Here is a 21,898-nt window from a genome sequence, read left to right as displayed (position 1 = left end):
AGACACGGTTTAGTTCTCTTTACTTGTATTCTCACTGGAAGGAAATTGCTACTGTTGTTCCTCCTGCTGCCGCTGATAAATGCTCATGTACCTTGTTATACTGCTCGTTTCAGTCAATCAGTCTGGAGTCAGCAGTAAAACACTGATTAGGTGATGATAGTGCAGTCTCGGATAATGTGTCCTGCTGAGACAGTAGTGAAACATGAACCATACCATTTCTACAGTTTTTCATACAAACAGGTATTTAAGACAAAAAAAAGATAAATAAAAAGAAATCACTTAATTTCATTCAGTTGTTTTGAATGATCTAAAAACCAGAATGTCATCTGAGGGGCTGTTTATGTGAGATTATTCAATTAAACTAAAAGACAATGGAGGCAGGAACATTTCATCCACTTAAAAGGTTTGATTTGCTCCACGTCATTCTGCCAGATTTCCATCACAGGCTTGAACAGGGAGGAAGTCAGATAATAATGGGCATTGGGCAATACCAGTGACATAACAGCATTATGACAGCTGGATTAATCAGACGGAAAGAGAGGTACATTCTATCCCTGGTCAATTTCTTCATCAAGCAGAAATTAGGAAGCCTTCAATGAGTGAGGTAAAATTAAATCAATGAGAGCTTCTAGGCCAAGGGTGTCCAAACCTGGTCCTGGAGGGCTACTACCCTGCAGAGTTGAGCAACTTGCCTCAGCACACCTGCCCTGATGTTTCTAGTATGACTAGTAAGATGTTGATTAGCTGGTTCAAGTGTGTTTAGTTGGGGTTGAAGCTGAACTCTGCAAGGCAGTGGCCCTTCAGGAGCAGGACTGGACACCCCTGTTCTAGGGCTCTCTAACAACCCAAATAAAAGAAAAAATGCAAAGGCCAAAGAAAATAAGGTAATACCAAACAATAATAAAAAAAATCATTACTGAGTAAACAGACATTAAAACAGAAACTTTCAAATTAAAGTGGTTAGATTTCAGACTATTATGAGACAGAATAAGAACCTCAAAGCAATAGCTTGCATTCAGTTATGAATAATTTGTATTCATTCCATTTCAACATACAAAAATGTCCATTTTTTGAGCAGTATTCTGCAAACATGAGAAACTCCTAGATTAAAACAGTGTGGTTCATGTGATTTTCAGCATTCACATTTTAATAGAATATGAAATGAACTTATTCTGTTTGAAAGTATATCTAAAATATCACAATCAGAGAAATGGATTTTGTGGTACATGTCTCAGAGAAGATGATTTTCATCCTAAATTACTTACAGTGCACTTGCTGTGAGTAATGCCATTTGTCACATAGAAATACTTTTGGTAGTGTTTTGCTCAAGGGTGGTCCTGCAACCACTGCCTCAGCAGCACAAATACTTAATTACATCAAGATCAGCTAAAAGAGGGTAATTGATAGTATTAAAGAATAAAAACAACAAAAATTACTTCATATGTGTATGCTTTTTAACCCATGTCAGCATAAGACAAGACAAAACAAAATGAGCATTTAGATATACAAGATCCAGTATATCCTGGTGTAAATAAATCAGTAACGCTGAGGATTATTAGTAACTCTGTTGGGTAATTCAAGTAGGTCCACTGAAATTTCTAGTTTAATTTTAATGTTATTAATCACAGAAAACAAAATGCTAAAGACTTTAAACGTGTTAACAATAAAAAAATAAACATTAATAAAAGCAAGTATAAAGTATGAAATGTAAAAAAACAACAACATGCAAATATAAAAGATACAGTACATCAATATACTGTAGTGTAAAAAAATGTGGTACAGTTTACAGCTCGCTAACACAAATTATTTGTTTGGAGTTCCAGGTAGGTTCAATTAAATTTCTTTCATTTTAATGTCCCTGAGAGAAGTCCTTGACTTTCTGTGCTATAGCCTGGGCCTTTGAGACAGGACATGGCAGCAGCGGGAGTCGAGGGGGACCCATTGCTAACCCTGACACTTCACTCATCACCTGCTTATTCACGGACACATCAAAACCTGCAGAGCATAAATAATAACAATCATAAAATAATGAAAACTTCCTTGCAATAATATGCACAACACCACCAAAGACAAGTCTTACTGACACTGTTCAAATGTTTGGGGTCAGTAAGTTGTTTTTTTTTGTATTATTTAGCAAGGATGCATTAAATTGGTCAAAAATTACAGTAAAGATGTTTATCATCTTACAAAATATTCCCATTTCAAAAAAATCTTGTTCTTTTGAACTTTCTATTCATCAAAGAATCCTAAAAAATGTACCACTCTTTCCACATAAATATTAAGTGGCAACATTTCAACACTGATAATAAAAATAAATGTTTCTTGAGCAGCAAATTGCATATTACAATGATTTCTGAAGGATCATGTGACACTGAAGACTGGAGTAATGATGCTGAAAATTCAGCTTTACCATCACAGGAATGAACTACATTTTAAAAAATATTAAAATAGAAAAGAGTTATTTTAAATTATAATAATATTTCACAATATTACTATATTTATTTTAATCAAATAAATATAGTCTTGGTAAGCATAAAGCATTAAAGAAATCCAAACATTTGAAAGGTGATGTATGTGGAAGACAATCAACTCACCAAGGTTCTTAGCAAATGTGATAACCTCCATAAATTCAAACTGTAAACAGAAAAGCAAATCATTAATTTCTATAGTTAAAATAATATTAATTCATTAAACTTGAAAATATGCTGATAAAATAAAGTCCAAACACACCACTAAATGAGAATTACACATGTAACATGGGATGAAAGATGTACTGTACCTGCAGCACTCTGGTCTGCATGTGGTTGCCATTATCAAAAGCAGCAAGCATCTTGTTCACTATGCATCCGAGGTAGTTATATGTGCTGCAGAGAACAGATAGTGTGTTGCATGGTCTTCAGCAAAGCATTACGTATAATTTAAGTTTTTAAGCTACAAATGTGTCGAGCAGGTACTGGTTTTGCTGTAATCTATTGTCAAGCCATAACCTTTATATGTATCAGTTGTTTTTGAACTGATACACTTACAGTTGTTTTTGAAGTGTTAAAAGAATAGTTCAGTTCACCCAAAAATGAAAATTTGCTGAAATCACCATCCAAGATGTAGATGGCGAAAGCATTTTTGGGTGAATTATTCCTTTAAAATAATAATGGAATACAAAACTGAGGTTACACTAATGCCAATAAGCAAATCAGCCACAGAAGACACTGAATGACAGAATGCAAGAACCAGATCGACACCACAGCAGGAAAAACAGTGAATGGTCATGAATTCATGTCAACTGAGGCCAGAAAAAGAGTTATAGGATGGCGTGATGTTGGCACTTACCTCCCAACTGCTCCATGAACACCTAGTACCAAAGCTCCCAAGAGTTGCTGCGAAACAAAGTGTCAAGCAAAATATATCAAATTAAAACCACAAATTATTTCAATGTTAGTCTAGCAGGAAAAATGCACTAGATGAATGAGTAAGGGGATTTCATACCTCATCTACTCCGAACAGGACAGACCAGTTATGGGACTGACTGTAACAGACACACTGCCCGAGATCCCTCAGGTCAGTCCCAGTGTATTTCACTCCCTGAAATGAGGGGATCACCTGCTCTATCCCATTTAGCACATCAGCCGCATCGACTGAAAAAATAAAGGAAAAACAGAGACTGGACTACAGGAGGAACTAAAAGTCAGTCTCTCACATGTGAATATGACTCATTCTGAACTGTGCAAAGAATTTACAAAGTCGTCAGTGTTTTGACTGCCAGTAATGATGACGTGTAGGAGCTGCACTTACATGCAACACCAGTCATGCTTGGAATATGATAATAATACATCGGAAGATCTGGAGCAAAGGTACTCACTTCCTTTATAAACAACCTCAATGCATCTGTGAAAAGAGGAAGAGCAATTAAAAGCACAGTTGGAAATACCTTTAACAAAAAAAATAATTATGCAGTGTTTAGAAAACGGGGTTAAAACCTGCATTAACGGGTTTGAAATAGGAAGGAGAGATTACTGCTATGCCATCGGCCCCTATACTGGCAGCATGCCGAGCCTGAGGGAAAGTAAAAAACATCCACTCAGCATTTTTAAACAGTCACGAGGAGGGAACTAGCCGTTTATCTGCACATGCTGAAACACGAATGGATAAGCAATAAATGAGATGAAAAGTGTTTTTTTGGGCTGCTGTTACGAAAATGGAGATGTGTATTAACAAAAGTGGTATATGCATGAAAAATGCAGATAATGCATGTGAATAAAAGGGGTTGTGAAGCAGTGTGCTCACCAGTTCTTGAGAGTCTTTTATACTCATGCAGCCAACATGAACAATCACTTGCTCAAGCCTGAACACATACACAGTACTTTTATGAGGGGAAGAATGTAATGAAGGTATGTATTACAGTAGAAAAGACTTTTGGGACTTTTAGAAAATAAACTTCTTGCCATCTTTCCTCACACATCATTAACATCAATTACATTTTAATAGTTTTTAGGCCAACTCTTTTATCAATTAAGATTTAGCTAGATTTGTATCTATCCTAAACACACACACAATTAGATATCATATTTGTTCTCACTTTTTTAATAATAATAATAATAATAATAATAATAGGCCTAAGTGAAATTTAAAATGTATATAAATAATTTTCACACAATAAATACTAAAATTATTTATGATTTTCTCCTACTTAAGATTTTTGTAATCCCCCCACCTACAATCCCTGCCGGACCTGAGACTCGAGCCAGAAGCTTCCAATGTGTCTAGCAGGTACTGGTTTTGCTGTAATCTATTGTCAAGCCATAACCTTTATGTGTATCAGTTCTATTCCTTTAAAATAATAATGTAATACAAATCTAAGGTTACACTACTCCCAACAAGCAAATCAGTCACTAAATAACAGAATGCAAGAACCAAATCGGCACCACAGCAGGAAAAACAGTGAAAGGTCATGAATTCATAACAACTGAGGCCAGATAAAGAGTTCCAGGATGGCATGATGTTGGCACTCACCTCCCTACTGCTCCATGAACACCTAGTACCAAAGCTCCCAAGAGTTGCTGCGAAACAAAGTGTCAAGCAAAATATATCAAATTAAAACCACAAATTATTTCAATGTTAGTCTAGCAGGAAAAATGCACTAGATGAATGAGTAAGGGGATTTCATACCTCATCTACTCCGAACAGGACAGACCAGTTATGGGACTGACTGTAACAGACACACTGCCCGAGATCCCTCAGGTCAGTCCCAGTGTATTTCACTCCCTGAAATGAGGGGATCACCTGCTCTATCCCATTTAGCACATCAGCCGCATCGACTGAAAAAATAAAGGAAAAACAGAGACTGGACTACAGGAGGAACTAAAAGTCAGTCTCTCACATGTGAATATGACTCATTCTGAACTGTGCAAAGAATTTACAAAGTCGTCAGTGTTTTGACTGCCAGTAATGATGACGTGTAGGAGCTGCACTTACATGCAACACCAGTCATGCTTGGAATATGATAATAATACATCGGAAGATCTGGAGCAAAGGTACTCACTTCCTTTATAAACAACCTCAATGCATCTGTGAAAAGAGGAAGAGCAATTAAAAGCACAGTTGGAAATACCTTTAACAAAAAAAATAATTATGCAGTGTTTAGAAAACGGGGTTAAAACCTGCATTAACGGGTTTGAAATAGGAAGGAGAGATTACTGCTATGCCATCGGCCCCTATACTGGCAGCATGCCGAGCCTGAGGGAAAGTAAAAAACATCCACTCAGCATTTTTAAACAGTCACGAGGAGGGAACTAGCCGTTTATCTGCACATGCTGAAACACGAATGGATAAGCAATAAATGAGATGAAAAGTGTTTTTTTGGGCTGCTGTTACGAAAATGGAGATGTGTATTAACAAAAGTGGTATATGCATGAAAAATGCAGATAATGCATGTGAATAAAAGGGGTTGTGAAGCAGTGTGCTCACCAGTTCTTGAGAGTCTTTTATACTCATGCAGCCAACATGAACAATCACTTGCTCAAGCCTGAACACATACACAGTACTTTTATGAGGGGAAGAATGTAATGAAGGTATGTATTACAGTAGAAAAGACTTTTGGGACTTTTAGAAAATAAACTTCTTGCCATCTTTCCTCACACATCATTAACATCAATTACATTTTAATAGTTTTTAGGCCAACTCTTTTATCAATTAAGATTTAGCTAGATTTGTATCGATCCTAAACACACACACAATTAGATATCATATTTGTTCTCACTTTTTTAATAATAATAATAATAATAATAGGCCTAAGTGAAATTTAAAATGTATATAAATAATTTTCACACAATAAATACTAAAATTATTTATGATTTTCTCCTACTTAAGATTTTTGTAATCTGTTTTTCTGTTAACATTGTCAAAAATGTGTTCGTTTTACAACCCCTGTCCCCTTAGACAGGTGTTGTAAGGGGACAGAGGTTGTTGCCATTGCCCATTCTCACATAGCTGAATAAACACTATAAATATGAGATAACTCACTTGCCCTTTCCATGTTGGCACCACGCTGCAGCAAGCTGCTTCCTTTCATCCACAGTTAGAGAACAGCCCTCACCTGTTGTGCCATTAACTAACAAAAAGTTTAGATTACAAATAATAGAAATGAGAAAAACAAGCTGCCTTATTCCCCCAAACCTTTGATTAAATGAATAGGTTTGACTTACTAAACACACTCTTGACATTCTGGTTCTCTATTAGGTAATCAATGTATGGTCCAATTACAGAGAGATTGATCTCCCTAAAAACAGCAAAGATGAAGAACAGATCAATGGCCAGATCACTGGACACAAGGCGTATGTTTCAGTAATACTTTTATTGAGAAATGAAATATTTCACCCTTCTGCAGTGAGTGGTGTGAATGTAGCTGCCACGAGACCAGTGAGCTTTTTAATGCTTCGAGACATCTCTGCATGCACAACAACACTGAGAAAACGTCAATTACACTAAAGCCCGACCAATTACATCTTAATTCATTCCATATATATACACAAGACAGTCGCTTACCTTCTCTCTCGTTCGCTAAAAGTGTTTAATGAGCTCGTGCAGTAACGCTATTCACCTGACAGTCTCTGTACTGACCGTCGTACTGTGCTTGTGTGCAAATCACGTCACTGCACAAGGCAATCATGTGACGCATGCTTATGAGGAAGCGCGGACTTGTTGCTACATCTTGAAAAGTAAAATATATGTGAGAAACCAGGCAGTTGCTTTATTTAGAGGACCCGTATGCATTATATTAAGAAATGTGTTGTAATGAATACATACAGTGTGCTGGGTTTGAATTCTTTAATTTCTTATTGAATTAATCGAATAAAATATTTTAATATAAAATAATAAAATACACAGTTTCATACTCTCGCCTAGTTAGGTGACTTAATTCTGTAGTTCTCAAACAAAATTCGCGTCGTAGTAATACAATCATTCGTGTCATGTGGCAGAGGGACATTGTGGCTGCAGCATATTGTTTATTGGAGTGAGTACTAAATGATGTAAATTGGACAAAGTCCGTTTCTAACCGCATAAATATCTAGTAAACAAAACGTATTCACAATTGTATTACAATAATTAACAAATGAAATTTAAAGCAGACATTTATATAAAGTTCAATCTTTGTAAGATGCATAACAAAGAATATTAGTATGTTATTAATATTGTAACTCCTTAAACACACACATTTAGATTTACACAATAAGATTATTATTATTCATGTTTTTATTCTATATTGAGCTTTTATTCTATATTGCAGCGGTTCCCAAACTGTGGTGCGCGCACCCCTAGGGGTGCACAGACCGACCAGCAGGGGTGCGCGAGAGAATGCTTTTGGTGATCTGTGTGCATATTTTGAAGGGGCAAGTGAAAGAGAATTTTACTTGCCCGACCGGACAACTAATCTAATCTAATTAAAACATCGAATTAGGGAAGCACCAAATTTTCAGCGAGAATGATTCTGATTTTATTACACTTGGTGTAAACGGCAATTCATAATGGATAATCAATAGTAACAAGGTCGACACTAGAAAGGGGTGCATGCTGCAAAAAGTTTGGGAACCACTGCTATATTGAGATTCTACAGTTACACTGTTTATATACGTTTGTTTTTTATTTGATCGTACTTGATTTTTTTTTCTGTGCTGGGATATGTTAATCGGACTTCTTTGTCTTGTTGAGGCGAATTTCACAGACTATGTACAAACGCACAACTAAATAATAAAAAAAATAATTAAAAAAACATGTTTTACGACAGCTCTGCTTACAGCCAACGAACGGGGCGTGTACTCGGCGCTACCCGGATGCGGATGTTGACGTCCTCCTTTGATATGGCGTAAAACGGGTGATCGTACACTCGGCGATTGTGAGAGAGAGACCTCTGGCCCTTTGTATTACACCTGCCATAAAATCAATCTTAAACGGAATATTTTTGTATTTATCGGAATCGGGGAGCTGAATGGACCTTCTAATCACTCATGGATGATCGAAGAACAGATTTAAAAATGTCTTTCCGCTAGTTACAGCAGCGTTCCCCCCTTATAACATATGTCCAGTAACGTAAGTGCCGAACTGTCATCGACGGGTTAGCCGGCGAGCTAAACAACAAAGCGTGACGGGTTAAGGGATCTTTTTTTTTCATCATATCATCTTGACAATACAAAAAAAAATTGCTGGATATTTTATTTTATGAAAACGCCTCATCATTGTCTTCAAGGTTTAAACTTGTTTTCATTATCACGAAGATGGGATTGGGACCCGCATTCTATCTAACCAATTGCTGTCAGTTCTAGTAGGATCAATACGATTCTTTCTAGGGATGTAAACTGATGATCGTGTCACCCATGGAGATGGTTGCTGTTAGAGACGAAGCATCTTTTTCCATGGCCCCATCTGGAGCTCCTCTTGAGCCCGTCTCTGCTGGGGATCTACAGTGATGTAGTTTTGTTGTTGTTTTATAGGTGATGAGAGTAGCATGCAGACGTGTCACATGGGTGCCAACGTGTTATCAAGGTGACAGGCAGGTGAGACAACAGCAGCTGGCTGAGTAACACTAAAGACAGGACGTGTGCGTTCGTGTGAGGAAAATTTGACTTGATCGTTCTTTCTTCCTTAGTCAATTTGTAGTAGACACTAGAAGCGTCTCAGAATTACACCAGAGCTGCATTCATCCAAGTGAGACGATTAGATAAGAAAAGGAACTGTGAAGTTATTGAGCTGGAACAGTGAATGTATTCAAATGCTGTGGGTGTTACTAAATCTGCCCTGCATTATATTTTTTGACATTAAATTTAAAAATAATGGACCAGAGGTGGATGAACTCTAACTTGGTGCTAAATAAGCACATCTAAGGCAGGAAAGAGTCGACTCAGACACCTACCTAAGGTGTTTTCATCTGCATGAAGTCCATTGTGAAACCAGTGGATTCGAGCCATGTGGATGCTTCATTCTGCAACAATGTTGCCTGCTTTTTTGCTGCTGTTTTTTATGGGAACCTCCAGCAGGTTGTCGGAGGCCATGAGTAGAGATGAGAAGAATAAACTGAGGTATGTGTCTATGTGAGGACACATGAAATTATGAATTGCTTGCTATATGATTCAAAAAAAAATTCTTAACTTAAGAAATGCCTTTGCGTCTCAGGAACCAAGTGCTGGAAATGTTTGACCACGCTTATCAAAACTACATGGTATGTACACAGTGACTAATAACTTTTCTTGTTGACAGCTGGGTACAAGGAAATGTTAATGGTACTGTTCCATCAGGATCCAAAGTCTTGTGTTTAGTTTATATATTTGTTAGATTTTTTTATGTTTTTGGAAGTCTTTTATGCTTACCAGGGCTGCATTAATTTGAGTAAAAATACAGTAAAATCAGTAATATTGTGAAATATTATTAAAATAAAAAAAAGGTTTCTGTTTTAATATATTTTACAATTTAATTTATTTCTGTGATGGAAAAGCTGAACTTTCAGCAACCATTACTCCAGCGTTGCAAATCATTCTAATATGCTGATTTGGTGCTCAAGAAACATCTCGTCTGTTGTCAATGTTGAAAACAGTTGTGCTGCTTAATATTTTTGTGTAAACTGTGATACATTTTTCTGAGGATTCTCTGATGAATAGAACAGCATTTATTTGAAATAGAAATCTTTTGTAACATTATAAATGTATTCACTTATGGTTTTAAGTGTTGTTTTGGAAATATTCTTTAAAATATCTTCAAGTTCTGCAGAAGAAATAAAGTCAGATACATTTGGAAAGACATGGATGTGAGTAAATGAAGCCAGAATTTTAATTTAAGGTATTCCGTTAACATTGCTAGTTTGCCAATAAATGTTTCTGACCAGTGTAAAATACTTCCCAGAAGCCTCTGTTATTCTGTAAGCACGCAGGTTGGAAACATAAGATGTGTGAAATGGAAATGCGATAACCTGCAGTTTAAAAAAAAAAAAAAACACGCACAGGAGGGTGGCGAAAATAGGGGAGGCCGATTAATGTTTGAGAGAACAGCATTATAATTAAAATCGGCCCGATTTCATCACATTTCATCTCGGTTCTTCTCATTGTGGCAGGACCATGCCTACCCCGCAGACGAGCTGATGCCTTTGACTTGCCGTGGGAGAGTACGTGGATTAGAGCCCAGTCGAGGGGATGTAGATGATGCCCTGGGGAAGTAAGTCAGTTGGAAAGAAAATAAAGATGGAGACATGTAGAAATGTCTTTTTATCGATTTCTTTTTAAAGAAACGACAGAGATGAAAACGTGTTTTTCTGTTGCTTCAGGTTCTCCCTCACTCTCATCGACACTCTTGACACTCTTGCAGTGAGTAACATCTCAAACAGAACTTGAAACCTCATACAAACACTCATATGTACAGTCAAACCCAGGGTTGTTTGCTCATGACCTGCTCTGACATCTCACAGCTGTTAAATAAGACGGCGGAGTTTGAGGAGGCGGTGAGGAGAGTGGTGACGGATGTACGGTTGGATAATGACATTGTGGTGTCTGTATTTGAGACCAACATCCGTGTGCTGGGGTGAGTAAGACATTGCTGTCAGAGTTCCAAAATGGGCTGACAGAGTAAAAGACTACATTTTCAAACCTATAGTAAATTGTGGCTGTTTTGGTTGTGTAAAGCTTTACTGTTCTCCACAGTGGACTGCTGGGAGGCCATTCCATGGCTGTCATGTTGAAAGAAAGTGGCCGAATGGTCTGGTACCAGGACGAGCTGCTGCACATGGCCAAAGATCTTGGACTCAGACTGCTGCCTGCATTTAACACCAGCAGTGGCCTGCCTTACCCTAGAGTGAGTGAATGCACACATATACATGCATTGCATTTACAATATTAAAATGTCATCACTGGAATGATAATATGTCCCTCTTCCAGTTTTTTTTGGAAATGAAATGGCCTTTTTTCTTCGTCTTGTTTGCGAGCATTAATCTCTATGCCTATACACACACACACACACACACACACACATTCAAATGATCTTGAATCTCATTTGAATTGTCTGTTCTAATGGCTGTCAGAGGTCTGCCTTAGGGAAATGAGCTCTGTGACTTCCCACAATGGCTGCACAATCTCATCATCAGCATGACCACCCCTTTCCCAGTTGCTGTCAGTTTATACAGTTTTGCTGTATAATCACAGAACATTCTCAACTTATTGCACGCCTCTCTGGAATACCTGATTCTGATTGGTCCATCATAGCATTCAGCGATATATTTTTTATATTGGCTGCTAAACGTAGAATTAGATATTGTATAAGAATACATCATCTCATGAACACTTGACAATAACTGTGAAACACACACTATTTATTCACTCATACACTTATTTATCTAACACACATACTCAGTCTACATTTCAATTTGCACATAATATACCTGTACATACAACTGTCTATTGTTCTATACCTGTACATACAATTGTCGATTTGTATATTTTTTATTCCCTATTCTATTTTTATTTTTTATTTATTTATTTATTTTTATTATCTGTGTTTTTTTGTTCTGTCACTGTCATTCTGTTACACTGTGGAAGCTTCTGTCACGAAAACAAATTCCTCGTATGTGTAAACATACCTGGCAATAAAGCTCATTCTGATTCTGATTCTGATTCTGAAAACAAATTTCCCGCTTAGAGTTATGTAATTTCATGTTTTGTAAAATGACAGCAGCCGGTTTGTTCTCAAATATTTCTGATTTAATAATTAAACCTTCTTTAATGTAGTAATATTAATTCTAATGTCCACTCTGATGTTCATCCCCATTTAATTATTTATTTACTGGAAGGAAATTAATACTTTTTTTTAGCAGCACATAAAAATGATCAAAAGTGACAATAAAGGCATTTATACTATAATGTTACAAAAGATTTCTATTTCATATAAATGCTGTTCTTTTGAATTTTCTATTCATTAAAAAGTCCTGAAAAAAATTGTATCACAGTTTCCATGAAAATGGGCATCTTAACCGTTTTCGACATAAAAAGAAATGTTACTTGAGCACCAAATCGTCCTATTTGAATGATTTCTGAATGCCCATGTGACACTGAAGACTGAAGTAATGGCCATCACAGAAATAAATTACATTTTAAAACATTAAAATGCAAAACATGAATTTTTAAATCGTAATAATATTACAATTTTTTTTTTTATACAAAAGAATTTTGATCCTGCATTTACAGGTGAATCTGCGTTTTGGAGTCCGTGGACCCGAGACTCGTACAGGCACTGAGACGGACACCTGCACTGCCTGTGCCGGTACAATCATTCTAGAATTTGCAGCCTTGAGCCGCTTTACTGGGGACCCCACATTTGAGGTAAAATGGCTAAATGTTGGAAATGTGAACAAATGTTACAATTTTGAGTTTTTGATAGAACATTCAGAAATGTCCTTATATAACCTCCAGATAAATATTTATTTTTTTAGGGTATTTGTTTAACCGCCAGAGGAATGTTTGAAAACCGTGCATTTTGTATAAATCATGTTGACTACTAGAGCACCTAAGGTCACCAAGCTGGTAGAAATACTGCTGTGATTGTTTCGTAACAAACTAACAATGAAGCACTAATGTCATCTCAGCCTGAAGTGTTGATTCCTGGAATGTTTGTACACATTCTGTCTACAGAATTATAGCTCAGATCTCTTATGACATAACTGTGCCGTCTGTAAGACAAAGACAACATTAGCGCGACTCGTTGTGCACTATGAAAAGTATTATGAGGTCAGGAATGTTCTCATTGTGTGTGGTGAAAGAGACTTACCATTACTAAATCTATTAAAGTAGGCCAGCATTCAGGTGTTGGTGTTCTGTTGTATTGTTTACAGGCTCATGCGAGAAGAGCTCTTGACTTCCTTTGGGAAAAGAGACAGAGGAATAGTAATCTAGTGGGAACGACCATCAATATCCACTCAGGAGAGTGGGTCCGCAGGGGTGAGACTGAATCACACACAACAACCCACCCAAAACATGAAACAAATGTGCTTATATACAGACAAATTAGGGAAAAGTCAAGTCTGAATCATGATGTTTTTTGTAATTGTTCCCTTAACAGACAGCGGAGTAGGGGCAGGCATAGATTCCTATTATGAGTACTTAATGAAGGCTTATATATTACTGGGAGATGATCAATTTCTGCAGCGCTTTAACACTGTGAGTATCTGTCATTCTTTTTTTAAAGTCATTGTAATCATGTAATAGCTTGCAGCACCACTGAAATGAATCTCCTTTTCAGCTTGCACCACCTTATTTTTCAACCCTTTTCCTCTCAACTCCAATCTAATCAATCCCAGATGGACAATTTGTTTTCTCTTAAATGAGTTGCAAACACAATTTCATTTTGACTTTAAAGAGACATGGTTTCTCTTAAATGAGTTGCAAACACAATTTCATTTTGACTTTAAAGAGACATGGTTTCTCTTAAATGAGTTGCAAACACAATTTCATTTTGACTTTAAAGAGACATGGTTTCTCTTAAATGAGTTGCAAACACAATTTCATTTTGACTTTAAAGAGACTCCATCCACTTCCATTCATGTGTAGAATTTTTTTCTTTTGTTTCGAGCTAAAGTTATTTATTATTAAAATATTCTGAAAAGTATTTCGACCAATTAAAGATCGAAACATCACAGACTGGTCTCTTGGCTGAATATCAAACATGGAGATGGTTTAACAATAAAAGTTAAATTGAATGTAAAATTTTAAGAAAGCTGGTTGGTTAGTAGTATTGAAGGAAACTAAATTGTATTTTTTTATATTTTGTTTTTTATTTATTTATTTTAGTATATTTTATTTTATTTTATTTTGGTAAGCTGGAGTAGGTTGTGTATTTTGACATTTAGAATTATTTTTATATTCCATTTATTTATTTTGATAGGCTGGAGTAGAATGTGCCTTTTAATTTATGATTTGTTACTTTCTATATTTTGTTTTACACCTTTTATTTGTGTATAATTATTTATTATTCATTTATTACTTGTTTATTTTAGTAGACTGGAGTATCTTGTATATTTTAACATTTTGAATAATTTTTTGTATATATATTTTACACATTATTATTATTATTATTGTGTTTATTTTATAACTGATCATAATTTTATTCACAACAGAAGCTCTGGAACGTGACATTATATTTTGTTTCCCACAGTTGTAGGATCCAAAATAATTTTTATACTTAATCTAGTATGACTCGCATATTAGTTTTTGTCTGCAGTGATGTAGCGGGTCTCTTTATTTGATCTGTATTCATGAATTTTGTTTGTTTGGCATATATTTCAGCACTATGCATCCATTATGAAGTACATCAGCCAGCCTCCTCTGCTACTGGATGTTCACATCCACAAACCCCTGCTGCCAGCTCGCACCTGGATGGACTCCTTGCTTGCCTTTTTCCCTGGATTGCAGGTGAGTAATCAGTTGTTGTCTGGGTCTCATTTAGTGATGAAAGTAACCCTTAGAGCTCTGTTCTTCTTTGCTCATTGCAGGTGTTAAAGGGGGATATCCGCCCAGCCATAGAGACGCATGAAATGCTTTATCAGGTTACCAAGAAACACAACTTCCTCCCTGAGGTAGATCCTCTTTTCTGCTGTCTGTCTTTTAAATGTCATCACTGTCTGTGGTTTACAAACTCTTCCTGACTTTGGCCCACCCCCTCACGTACTGTCTCGCCAGGCCTTCACCACTGATTTCAGGGTTCACTGGGCCCAGCACCCCCTGCGGCCAGAGTTTGCAGAAAGCACCTACTTCCTCTATAAGGTACAGAGATGTCACTGAGTTCTCATCTAACTCTCAATATAACATCCCTTTCACTCTCATAATTTTCCTTCTCATCATCCTGCAAATGTGACCTCCTTCCACTGCATTGCTCCTGCAGTAGTGCATTCGACCATGTACTTTAATGTTGTAAACCATTGAGACAATACAAATGATTAATATTCTCCGAAGGCAACCAGAGATCCATATTACCTGGAGGTGGGCCGCACCATACTGGAGAACCTGAACCGGTTCGCGCGGGTTCCCTGTGGCTTCGCTGCTATGAAGGACGTGAGGACAGGGAGTCACGAGGATCGGTAAGAGCAGGAGTTTGTGGGTATTTAAAGCGGATGTTGGTTTATGTAAAATGTTTTTGTACAAATAGTTTGAATGGATTTTGTGAAGGGAGCGTTTATGAGTAAAGAGTGGGCGACAGGCTCTCTCATGGCATATTTATTTCTCTTCATCACCACCCACTTGTTTCAGCATGGACTCATTTTTCCTGGCGGAAATGTTTAAGTACCTGTTCCTGCTGTTTGCTGAGGAGGAGGATTTGCCTTTTAATGTGGAGGAGTACATCTTTACCACAGAAGCTCATCTGTTGCCTCTTTCCCTCTCCACTGCTTCAAACTCACAGGCGCCCACTTTGGTCAACAATATGGTACTGCACATCAGCGCTAAACTGTTTGTGTACTTTAAATCTATCAAATGTTGATGTACTATCTTTCTGTCACCCCAGGCTGGAGAGGAGCTTGATGACTCAAATTTTGAGTGGACTTGCCCTAACACCCGCCTACTCTTTCCTGATCCTGCCTTCCCACGCAATCTCCGCGAACCAATCAGGAGTGCGGTGGATAAGAGTTGTCCACGCCCGACCACTCATCGGTGAGAAAGTGATATAACCAGCTGGTCTATGTTTAAATAGCATTTTATGTAATTTTATATTATCTAAATTAGATATGTAATTTGCATATATTATTCAGAATTAAGTTACGGCTATAATATCAGATGCTCTATTTTTTTAAATAATTTTTATTTAAAAAAAACAGGTGCTCAGGGTGAAATTATAGGACATTTTCAAGAAGATATTTGATGATTTCTTTTCATCTGTCTTTTGCAGAGAGCCTGGTATGGGCCATCCTCCTCTTAGGGCTCAAGACTTCATGGCCAATAACCCTGAACATCTGGAGCTGCTAAGGCGGATGGGTGTGAGTCTCATCCATTTGAAGGATGGCAGAGTACAACTCGTTCAACACGCCACACAGGTACCATGCAGACCCAGCAAGCCTTTGACTTTTTTACACTCTAAACCTGCTGGCTTCCATTCTGTAATCTGTGTTTTGTTTGAATAAACTATTTTATTTTTATTAAGGCTGCAGTTAAAAACACAAATCATGTAGTTATATATAAACTATAGGGATGCACAGAAATTTTGGCCGCCGAAATTTATCGGCCTAAAATGGCATTTTCGATTTTTGGCTGAAAAACAAAAAACGACAGAAAATATACACCGTGCCACACCGCCCAGCAGTGTTCAGTGTTGTGACGCTCCTCTCAATATTCCGCTCTATGAATGTGTGTTCTGCTCATGTATAGCTCATGCTCACCGGAAAAGCAAAGTCCGCTCAAATAAAGCACAGACAAGAAATTTCTATGTAGAATACTTGTTCCTGTTTGCAATAGCGCTACTGTGCTGTAACATGGCAGCACTGGTAAAGTGACGCTACCCTCTCGCTCACTGATCTGGTCCCCGCTATGCTCTGCTCACATGCTCTGATAATAATAGCTTTGTAGGACTATTCATTATTTGGATAATTAGTAAAAAAAAAAATTATATCTGATTCTGTTGCATAGAACTGAATAAACATAATATATTGATATTTGTAGATTCAAACAAAATGTCCCTTTCTTCCTCACTGCAGGCGGTGAGCGCAGTCGCTGCAGAAGACGGCATGCGTTTCATGCAGGAAATGATGGAACTGTCCAGCCAGCAGCAGAAAGAGCAGCTTCCTCCACGAGCTGTTCAGATTGTTTCGCACCCCTTTTTTGGTAGAGTGGTTCTGACTGCAGGCCCTGCGCAGTTTGGAATGGATCTTTACAAAAGCAGTTCTGGAGTGAGTATGATTAACTGTGACCTTTTATTATGAACTTTCTCACTTTTTTGACTATTTCTGTGTTGCTCTTGGTTTGTTCTTGCTACAGGGTATACATTTATTTAGTCATGCTACACTCTGTATTTTGTTCTCTTTTTCCCTCTCCCTCAGGTGCGTGGGTTTGTAACCGTAGCGGAGCCCTATAACGGCTGTTCTGTGTTGAGTAACGGTGAGATTGTGGCAGGCCGCATTGCTCTGCTGCAGAGAGGCCAGTGCATGTTTGCAGAAAAGGCCAGGCACATTCAGAAAGCTGGGGCCATCGGAGGCATCGTCATAGGTGAGACATGTTTCAGAGAGTCAACCGTTAAAGTCATCTAGTTCAAGAGTTTTCAATACATTTGATGCCAGTGTTCCCTAAATGTAATGATTTCCATACAAAGAACTTAAATAGGTGTCCTTTATATTGTTACTGAAACCCAAGCAAATTGTTAAAATATTATCTGGAAAATATTTAGGTTTTATTAAGTTGACAGTGTATTTTCCACCCATTAATGTCACATGTGAAACTGTTAAATTCAGATTCCTTGATATAACACTTTTCATGCTAAATATTTTTCTAAAGCAGTTTTACAGTTACGTTGACAGCCTCAAAATCAGCTCTGTAGTATTTTTTTTCCCCTCTTATTTTCCACTGCCCCACCTAAAACCCTCTAGACCCCTGTTTAGAAATCCCTGATCTAGTTAATGGCCTATATTTGACCTTGGCCGCTTTAAATTATTTATTATAATATTTGTATTGCCTTTGTACCAGTGCTATTGTAGTGTTATTTATATTCTATTGAAATATTTATTGTTTTGAATTAGCTTTATTTTTTTCAGTTTTCATTGTAGTTTTAGTGATATTGTTATGTAATTTTTATAAAAAAAAATTTATTTCAGTTTAACTTGAATGTATTCTTACTTTAGTACTTTAACTTCCACTTATTTTATTTTACTTAATGCCAAAACAACATTCATAATTTTCTTGTTTTTTTAAGTTTAAGTCCCTTTTTAATTTATTCCAAATTTTAATTAGCAAAAATGATTAAATAGCTTTAGTTAACAATATAAACAATGTTTTCTACAGAATAAATCAGTCTTAGTATTACTCTCTTCTGTCTCTCTTTGTCGTTTCTGTTTAGATGACAATGAGGGCAGCAGCAGTGATACAGCCCCATTGTTCCAGATGGCGGGAGATGGGCGGAACACTGATGATGTCACTTTACCACTCCTCTTCCTGTTCCACAAAGAGGGCAACATCCTGTTGGAGGCTCTAAAGGAGTACAGGGAGGTGGAGGTGCTGCTCAGCAATAAAGCTAGAGACAGAGGTGAGATGCTTTCTGAGACAGAGCCAAGACATGAATATGAAAATATGTTAATATTTGAGGAAGGTGGTACCCCTTTCCATCATCTACTTTCATTCTTTTCTAATTATTCTTCCTTTTATTACTCTTTCCCTCTGTGTTTATAACTTTTTTCCCTTTCCACTACTTTTTCCCTTCTTTCTTACTTGGATGTGCAGAATCCATATTTAAGGGGAAAGCCCTCCCGGGCACCCTGTTGGATGGCAGTAAGTACCCCTCCTTTATGGGTTTCCCTTCATGCATCGAACCCACTTGTTTTTAATGATGCTTTCAAGTCATGTTGCAAAGATCGTATTTACCAAGTAAGAAATTCAGAACTTTCTTTAGGCCCTGAGTTTCTGAGTTGGAGGCATGTCAGTGAAAAAATATGGCAAGAACATGAATGCAGCGTCTGTATTGGTGGTAAATTTGTTGAAATTAACTCAATTATTAATCTTTTCATGTACAATAAAACTAGCTAAGGCCCTGTTTACATCTGGCATTAAGATGCATTTTTGTCAATCCAATCTCAAGTGGAAAATGTTAAATACAGGTGTAAATGAAGTCTAAAACGTTTTGAACTTGTCCACTTTTGACCACTTCCCAGAGGTAGTCGAAAAAACGAATTTGCCACAAAAGACTACCAACTTTCTGCCCACTGATCTAACATGTGAGCGCTATTGGATGTGTTTTGAGAAAGTGCACCAAAACAATTCATTCCAACTTTGCTGAGTTGTGCCAAAACGCGTGGATTATGATTGGAATTGCCGTTACTATTTGGTTCCTTTCCCACTCGCTTGTGAGCAGCATAATACTTCATTCATTCAGTCGTATTTGTGCGCCATACTCAGCACTCCCACAAAATAAGAGTGTGATGAAATAAGAGGGGAGGGTCTGGACAAAATCCGAACACAAGTGGTCACAGAAGATGCATTTAAAACGCCTAACAACCAGGTTTAAACGGTAATGCGTCTTGGCTGACTGCGGGTGAGCATATCACCGAAAATGCATAATGCAATTCCAGTTATAAATAGTGCATGTACAAAAAAACGATAGTTGTGTACAGTACAATAGAATACGTTGCCATTCAATTTACAGCACCTTCATAAAGAAGAAAAATATAAAGAAGCAAAAAAAAAAAAAAACATGATGCACATTCTTTAGTCATCATTTTGTAGAAGAGTTAAAAAATCTTGCTCTGACTAAAGTGACTTGAACGCACCTGATTGTAATTATGACTTCCCACCTCTAATAGAGTGCTCAAAACTAAATGGACTCTTTTGAAATGGGTTTTTATAATGGGCTTTTTCAGTTAATTAATAAAACAAGGTCTGTGGTAAATAAAAATGGACAATATTTAGATGTTTTGCTCTGCAATGTAAACACTCACACTGAAAACACAAATTTCGAAGTAGTTGTGTTTATTTAAAAAACACATTTGTTTGTAACAAGTAACTACTTAAGAATTTTTGGGGTGTGAGTGCGTGTAATTTGTTGTCAGGCAAAACTGCATGTTCTAGAATCTAGATGACAAAATCAGATTTTGATGACAAAATACCATCATGCTCCACACCTAATATGATCTAGTGTCAGTGATGTATGATTGATTTTAAGTAGATTTCTTTGTGGTTCATTCAACTGACCTTTTTTTCAAGGTACAGATGGAGCAGAAGAGGAGGACTGCTCCACAGAGGAGAAAGACCACACTTCTCCTGCTTCTTCAGAACCTGTCGACCAATCTCAAGTCACTACTCAGGAACAGACAACAGACGACTCGGTCATGGGACAAGAGTCGGTTCAGCCAGCGGAGGGACTTGGCAGTTACGACCCCGTGGACGTAGGGGAGGAGCCTGCAGTGGACGGAGACTACAGCAGCCAATCGGTGGACTCACTGATGGCTGATTGGCAGGAGGACTTGGAAGCATTTAAGCAGATGGAGAAGGATGAGCTTTGATATTTCCCTCCATCTCGGACTCCATTAATATGTCCTAGCCATAGCACAGACTGAAAAATCAGTTCTGTCAAATAGGGACAATATATCAGACAGGCGTGATTAAGAACTCTTGACTTGAAGAACTCATTTTCTATGGCCAGTTCTCAGGGGCTTTTTTCCGATTCACATCTTTCCTGTTTTCTTCAACTGAAAGCTGAAAAACTTATTGCAGATCTCACCCACACATTACCACTTGTCTCTTTCTCTCCATGCCTAGGGTACACAATCACTTCTGTTTTTGTCTTCATTCTAACAAATGGATTCCCTGATTATTGAAGCGCAGGCTTAAATCATCAGTGCTGATTAATCATCTGAAGGACTTATTAATTTAATGGCTGGTTTAACTGTGATGAATTGCTTTTTTGCAATAGAATTCATACTCGGTTCTTGTCTCAGTTTGCAGGGTCTAAAAAAAGAAAATACGAACGAACTTTATGGAATGATATATGTGTATGTTTGAGTGTTTGTATGTATGTTTATTGTTTTTAATTAATAAGCCTGTGAGCCAAACGAACCACCTGCAGTTCAAAAACGCTTCTACCAGCATTCCGCATTAAGTATTTAACGGTCTTATACATTCAGTATAGCTAATGACTTTATGATGAGGTCAATGTTTTCAAAGAAAAGCATTAAAGGACCACGGATGACAACTTTGCATGTCAGTGACAGACTTTTTTTCCAAGGATGAAGGAGACATGCAAAGCATCCTGAAGGATACGCCAGAGGGCGCCATTGCTCCCAATAGCTAGTTAACTGACTGGGAGACCAAGCCAAGGGCATCAAACGTGATAAGCTCAATAAAATTGATTGAAAATTTGAATAAAGGCATCCTTTTTATTGGATAGGCTTTCTGTCACGTGGGATATTTATGGGGGGAAGGGGAGACTTGATTACATTTTAGCTTTATGAACTTGTGCATGTAATAAATTAATTCCCCCATTCAAAGCAGCATTTAGGCTGCTGCATCTAAGTGTCAGTGATACAGTAAAACCACACAACCTAAATATATTATCCCCTATATTCCCACTGAAAACACATTTTGTTGCAGTTTACCATAGAGCAATATATACGCAGAAAAAAAAACAGTGATGTATATAATTTAAATAATATATCATTCCATTCAAAAGTTTGGGGAGAGTAAGATTTTTTTAA

At 37.2% G+C, this 21,898-nt stretch overlaps 2 protein-coding genes across 6 annotated transcripts; one reads left to right on the top strand and one right to left on the bottom strand.

Annotated features, from left to right (window-relative positions):
• Nucleotides 1–1,000: 1,000 nt before the first annotated feature.
• Nucleotides 1,001–7,155, bottom strand: LOC107750814 (N-acetylneuraminate lyase-like). Its single transcript, XM_016566343.1, has 12 exons — nucleotides 7,039–7,155; nucleotides 6,871–6,957; nucleotides 6,699–6,772; nucleotides 6,517–6,604; nucleotides 5,962–6,019; nucleotides 5,655–5,730; nucleotides 5,470–5,562; nucleotides 5,164–5,312; nucleotides 5,008–5,054; nucleotides 2,780–2,864; nucleotides 2,595–2,634; nucleotides 1,001–1,995 (listed from the first exon to the last, which is right to left on the bottom strand). The coding sequence occupies exons 2-12, from the start codon at nucleotides 6,936–6,938 to the stop codon at nucleotides 1,850–1,852; spliced, it is 924 nt and encodes a 307-aa protein (XP_016421829.1). The 5' UTR covers nucleotides 6,939–6,957; nucleotides 7,039–7,155; the 3' UTR covers nucleotides 1,001–1,849.
• A 1,203-nt stretch (nucleotides 7,156–8,358) lies between these two features.
• On the top strand, nucleotides 8,359–21,585 carry LOC107750782 (ER degradation-enhancing alpha-mannosidase-like protein 3). Of its 5 annotated transcripts, none has more exons than XM_016566310.1 (21): nucleotides 8,359–9,566; nucleotides 9,661–9,706; nucleotides 10,592–10,692; nucleotides 10,802–10,841; nucleotides 10,943–11,055; nucleotides 11,175–11,325; nucleotides 12,711–12,845; nucleotides 13,355–13,460; nucleotides 13,582–13,679; nucleotides 14,805–14,930; nucleotides 15,011–15,094; nucleotides 15,198–15,281; nucleotides 15,471–15,595; nucleotides 15,765–15,927; nucleotides 16,018–16,163; nucleotides 16,399–16,543; nucleotides 17,201–17,392; nucleotides 17,543–17,708; nucleotides 18,553–18,738; nucleotides 18,933–18,980; nucleotides 20,409–21,585. In XM_016566310.1, the coding sequence occupies exons 1-21, from the start codon at nucleotides 9,454–9,456 to the stop codon at nucleotides 20,705–20,707; spliced, it is 2,667 nt and encodes an 888-aa protein (XP_016421796.1). In that variant the 5' UTR covers nucleotides 8,359–9,453; the 3' UTR covers nucleotides 20,708–21,585. The 5 variants fall into 5 exon arrangements, with proteins under 5 accessions (XP_016421796.1, XP_016421792.1, XP_016421808.1 ...); XM_016566306.1 differs by having other exon boundaries at nucleotides 15,765–15,939; XM_016566322.1 differs by lacking the exon at nucleotides 18,933–18,980 and having other exon boundaries at nucleotides 15,765–15,939; nucleotides 20,415–21,585.
• Nucleotides 21,586–21,898: the final 313 nt, after the last annotated feature.

The sequence above is a fragment of the Sinocyclocheilus rhinocerous genome, unplaced genomic scaffold (genome assembly GCF_001515625.1).
Source record: "Sinocyclocheilus rhinocerous isolate Xijiao unplaced genomic scaffold, SAMN03320098_v1.1 scaffold2267, whole genome shotgun sequence".
NCBI lineage: Eukaryota > Metazoa > Chordata > Actinopteri > Cypriniformes > Cyprinidae > Sinocyclocheilus > Sinocyclocheilus rhinocerous.
Note: the sequence above shows the minus strand (reverse complement) of the source record. Positions and strands in the feature narration are given on the sequence as shown.